General features: G+C 45.9%; 1 protein-coding gene across 1 annotated transcript; it reads left to right on the plus strand.

The window, feature by feature from the left end:
• The first annotated feature begins 1,621 nt into the window (after nt 1-1,621).
• LOC137916141 (43 kDa receptor-associated protein of the synapse-like) lies at nt 1,622-5,762 on the plus strand. The gene is made up of 8 exons (XM_068759243.1): nt 1,622-1,846; nt 2,414-2,752; nt 3,397-3,555; nt 3,996-4,094; nt 4,181-4,303; nt 4,391-4,444; nt 5,387-5,586; nt 5,690-5,762. Exons 1-8 carry the CDS (start codon nt 1,622-1,624, stop codon nt 5,760-5,762), a joined length of 1,272 nt encoding a protein of 423 aa, XP_068615344.1.

The following is a 5,762-nucleotide window of genomic DNA, read 5'->3' on the forward strand; positions in this document are numbered from 1 at the left end:
ACGGCCCTCTGGACGTTCACGCCGCGGCCCACAGACCAATCAGGGAAGACTGTTGGATGATTTATAATGACCTCACTGGTCAGACATCCTGAGAGGATCCTGGTTTCTGTGTCACTCATTCCATTCCGAGTTCCCCGCCGGCCCCACACAGACAGCCGAGCGGCGTCATGCGCGTCACGTGCTTTTGTTACATTGTGCCTAATTGTGGATCCATTATCTAAGAAGTGAAACCGTTTGTGGTGATGCTGTGTAACCAGTGATGAAATAGTCCACATTGTTTTCCTGCGCTCCGCTCGTGAACAACTTCAGTGTAAAACTGGCCATGAAGCATCCTTTAGTATGTTGTAAGTGTGTCAAGATGATGTCGTAGGTTAAATATCCTCAGATAAATATGACGGCTATTACTGTTTTCTAAGTTTTGAATTGATGAACAGGAATGTAAATATATATCACTGTAGCCACATGCTGTCACTGCTTGATCTGATATTTACGTGTGCATTCTCAGCCTTTCTATCTTAACCACGTCTTACTATTTATATCATGTTTATTGCCGGGGATTTAGAATCTTTCAGTCTTACAATTACACAGCAATGCATTTATAAATGGCACCCCTGAATAACCCCATTTGTCTTTGGATTTGGTAACGCATCTTATGAATGGCGAGGTGGTAGGTGCCTGTTTTGTCCTTTGGGGGAGGGAAAGGAGAGCTGAAGGAGAGACAGCTACTACAGAGAGGCCAAAACTTTGATCCCATTGATGCGATGCAGGAGGTTGTGCAGCTGCAACCCAAGCCCAGTAACATGTCAGACTTTGTGATCTATTCTAAGCATCAGTTGCTGACGCCAAGATGAGGGTTGAAGGCTTTCTGGGGACATGTATGCGCTTCCATAAGATCTCCACGTAGCCACTGCAAGCACCGTCTTACAAGCAGACCCTTAATGTTGAATGAAGCTGTTTATAACGCCCCCATCGCAGCGGCGCACCCGAGAGTCTTCGCTGGATGAGGTTTTAGTGCTCCGGTGGGTTGTGATGTAAAAACGCGTCGTCCAGGGTTTGGTTCTGAGTGATCTTAGTGTGAACGGAGATCGCTAGGAGCTCTAGTGACCTTGGGACAGCTTGCTGAGGGAAGGACAGGATTCCTGAAGGGCCACATGGTCTAGAGTGACAAGGCCATCTGCTCTAGCGCCAGCAGTAGGAGGAAGGTGGAGGGGGGGGCGGGGGTGTTGGACACAAGGGGTGCTGAGAATTCCTTTTGCTGGGGTGTGGAGGGGAGGAGATATTCTGGGATATCGCTGCTCGCGCTCTGCTGGGAAACGTGTTTCTTTGGCATTTTTGAGACGGAACTCTGACTGGACAATTCTTGAACACTGAATGGAGAGGGGGGGGTCACTGCAGAGTTAAATGGGGATGGTAGTTTTTCAGTTGGTGATAATGGTCTTGGTGTGTTGTCGTTTTACTTCGGTGGATCCGGTTTCCTCTCCGTCTCAGCCACGCCGGAGCTGAGAGAGCGGGATCCCATAGGCCCGCTGGCTCCGACCGCTCAGAGGACCCTCCTTAAGGGATCTTGGGTGTCGTACTGTGCGTGGCAAGGATCTTCACTAAAATTGCATGGCCTAAACGAATGAATAGTTTTATGTGGCGCCTTGCACCAGAGATGGGCCAGGACCAAACCAAGCAGCAGATAGAGAAGGGCCTGAGGTTGTATCAGTCCAATCAGACCGACAAGGCTCTGCATGTCTGGACTAAAGTGCTGGAGAAGACCTCAGATCCTGGAGGAAAGTTTCGGGTTTTGGGGTGTCTGATCACGGCTCACTCGGAAATGGGAAAATATAAAGAAATGCTCAAGGTAAGGTTCGGATAAGTTAAACTAACATCATACACTCAGTGTGTATTGAGGAATATACTCTTTGATGGCTGACATGTCTGTCGAATAGAAATCAAATGCTACGCTAAATATGCATAACAGTTTGCATTGTGCATTTGGCAGTAGAGTGTGAGGCTGAATGCCGCTGTAGAGCCCACTCAAATTTGAATTCGGCACAGCCCCAATGGAGCTTGTGCTCTAGGAGCGTTTAAAAATGTACAGAATACGTGAAGGCGATCAGGTCAAAGGTCACCTCCTTGGGTTATATTTCCAGCCATCGTGAGAGGCATGGGTTAATTTGTGGCTTCCACGCCATGCAGAGTAAATACGTGCCCTGCAACCCGAGTGTCTGTGGGGTGTCTTGTTGACATAATCATCGTTTCTCAAGTAGCACCTACTCTATTTCACACAGCTTCAGTGAGGACTTTCGAAAGAAGAAGCCTTTAGATCTTTGAATATATGCATCATGTCAGGTTTTCTTTAAATATACCTTTAACACTTAGCATTCACAATGTGCCTACAAGTTTACCCCCGTGCCTCTCTGTCCAGTATGCTCTAGATCAAATCGACACAGCCAGAGAAATGGAGGACCCAGACTACCTGACAGAGGGTTACCTGAACTTGGCACGCAGCAACGAGAAGCTGTGTGACTTCCAGAAAACCGTGTCCTACTGTAAGACCTGCTTAAACATGCAGGGCACCACCGTCAGCCTGCAGCTCAATGGACAGGTGTGCCTCAGCATGGGCAACGCCTTCCTGGGCCTCAGCGTCTTCCAGAAAGCGTTGGAGAGCTACGAAAAGGCCCTGCGCTACGCACACAACAACGACGACAAGATGCTGGAGTGCAGGGTGTGCTGCAGTCTGGGAAACATCTACGTCCAGTTTAAGGTGAACGGTTGTCTGGATTTGGGACATTTTAATGTGCGCTAAAAAAAAAAAGAGCCTTGCATGTGATATTATAGACAAGGAGTGCAAATGGCATTTCAGCGTTAAAGTTTCTAGAATGCATCGATTGCAGTCTTCTCGGGTATTTTGTTTTGGTGAAACGTCCATTAGATCACACGCACGTGTCTTGCGCAATCAATTTAGATGGTGCCAATGTATTTGTGGAGCATGATGACACTGCGGAGCATCCACGCAATCATTATCAATGGTTAGCTCATCTAGTGCTTGGCATTGTAAAACGAGGGCGGAGTGAGTGGGCGGCCTGGGGGGGGGCTTATGTAGTACCCTTGATATTGGAGGATTGTAATAGTAATCCCCCCCCCCCGGTTTCCCAGGGAGGATTGGTCTCAATGGGATTGTGGAGAAATAGCTTTTGAAGAATGCAGTTGTGTGTCGCGTTATTTTAATGCTGAAAACGTAAAATAATTCTGCTAATATTGGAGACGCATGCATTAAATATGTGATTACGTAAAAGGTGAAAAGTATCCAAACCGTTCAGGAGTCCTAAATGGTGCCGTTGACTAAGATGCAGCCGTTTCCGGGTGATGGCTGGATGTCAGATCCTCATCAATAACCTCTGCCAACAGGACTATGAGAAGGCCCTTTTCTTTCCCTGCAAGGCAGCTGAGCTTGTCAATGACTATGGCAAGGGTTGGAGCCTCAAGTATCGAGCCATGAGCCAATACCACATGTCTGTCGCCTACAGGAAACTGGAGCGCCTGCCAGACGCTATGGAATGCTGCGAGGTATTGTTTCATAACCGACACACAGTTGCCGTCCTCAGAGATTCGTCAATCAAAGGAAAAGTTACGTAACCCTATGAAGGACGTCACGGTTTGTGAAAGAGTCACCATCTCCCGAAGCCTTGGGCTGCCCCCCCACCTGGTGTCTGAGCTCAGGCCGCAGACCTCGACAAGAATATTCTCACAGAGAATAGCTGTCACTTTCAGGATGGATGTCTTTTTTTTTTTAAGTATTACAGCATTAAATATACTGTAAAATATTTACATCCATAAAGGGAATGAATTACAGGATGTATATTACATTATACTGCATAGCTCCTTCCTTCTCCTCATATCAAACCAGATGCAAAATGTTAAAATAATGCTAATCCATCATTTTTATTTCAGCAGTGCTTTGAGGATGTCGGAGAAACGCACCTAAAAACTGTCGTCCTCTTCAACAGGAATCGATGAAGATTGCTCTCCAGCATGGCGACCGTCCTCTGCAGGCTCTGTGCTTACTGAACTTTGCAGACATTCACCGCTGCAGGCACGATGTTGGTGTAAGATGTCACTGTAACTGTTATAAGTTGTATTTATTTTCATTGATATGCTGAGCTTTATTTTGGTATTTCTCCCATCCGGACAGAAAGCATTCCCTCGCTACGAGTCTGCACTGGGCATCATGACTGAGATCGGAAACCGTCTTGGACAAACGCATGCCTATCTGGGAGTTGCAAAGTGCTGGCTTGTGCAGAAAGAATTTGACAAAGTACAACCTATAATTGTAAATCTTGCGTTCAAAGTGCGATGTAATGTACGTTGACGCGTTGCTCATCGCGGGACGTTCTCTTCACAGGCTCTTGATTCTTTGCGGCGAGCACAAGAACTGGCAGATGGAATCGGAAACAAGGTAACTGGAGCTCTTTGCAGCACAAAACGTTTTGAGTTATGCATGATTGCATAATGAGTGTCTTTGGGGTTCTGACTGTTGGCCGGACAACGCGACATTTGAAGATGTTGTTTTTGACTGTGGGGAAATTGTAAGGATCCCTTTCACATTTTATTCTTATTAATTATATTTAATGATGAAAATCATCAATTCCTTCAGAGGCCAAGAGCAGCCGTCATTTCTGTCATTGTTAATGCCTTTATCTTGAGATCAGAATTTCAGTGTTAGGGTTAGGGTTATTTTTTACATATTGAAGCGCACTTTCTTAGTTGAGAAGAAAAAAATGCCTTCCTCGTATTGGTTGTTGAGTAGTGTTTATGATTTTACGTATGATTTTAGCATCTGAAAGAAATACCCGATCCCGGTGGACCCATTGTCGGAACAAAGTATCAGAATGAAGTTTATTTATTTGAATAATACTTAGTTAAAGCATTATAACACCCACCAGTGTGGGGAGTTCCCTGTCCTGATGCCAAAGGGAATTCTTATGTTGTAGCTTACTATCTACTTTAACTTAATAGCTGTATGTAATTCTCTTATTTCATTCTGCTCTCACACTTCACTATACAGGGTTGATGATAAAAGCTTTTTCAGCTGCCTACACTATTTATTAAATCTGCCACAGTGCATTCACGGCATAGCGAATGCTTGAGTCAGCTGCTCCTCGCAACTGTCTCGTCCTAAAAGGTCCATTTGTAAAACAAACACCACATTACAATGTTGTTATCCCTTAAAAATAATTAGCAATAATACAAATAGTCACATCAAATCAGTCGGTAAAGCAGTCCATCTGTAGATAGCAATCCTCCTGTAAGTCGCAGGCCTAAACACATGTTTGGTTTGACACAACATACAACAAGAGCTGAAGTGTCACTAACAGTGGTCTCTGATGTGCTCCTGAAGCTGTGCACGATGAAGGTGCACTGCCTGAACGAGGGGATTCATCGTAGCCGAGGGGAGCAGGAGGCGCTCAGAGAGCAGGTGGTGAAGTTCTTGCAGTGTGTCGAGGAGCTGGAGCTCTACTGCGGCATGTGTGGAGAGTCCATCGGGGACAGGGACCAAAAACTGCAGGCCTTACCCTGTTCCCACATTTTCCATCTCAAGTGGGTGTTGTTGACACAGAGCTTTCATTGCTATAATTGTTTGAGACATAGATTACGGCGTGGCCGTTCTTTCTGTTGACACTCCCCTATGTTCTCCCCTCAGGTGTCTGCAGACAAACGGGACAAAAGGTTGTCCCCGATGTTTCAAATCCTCCATGAAGCCTGGATTTGTGTGA

This window comes from Brachionichthys hirsutus, unplaced genomic scaffold (assembly GCF_040956055.1).
Source record: "Brachionichthys hirsutus isolate HB-005 unplaced genomic scaffold, CSIRO-AGI_Bhir_v1 contig_941, whole genome shotgun sequence".
Lineage (NCBI taxonomy): Eukaryota > Metazoa > Chordata > Actinopteri > Lophiiformes > Brachionichthyidae > Brachionichthys > Brachionichthys hirsutus.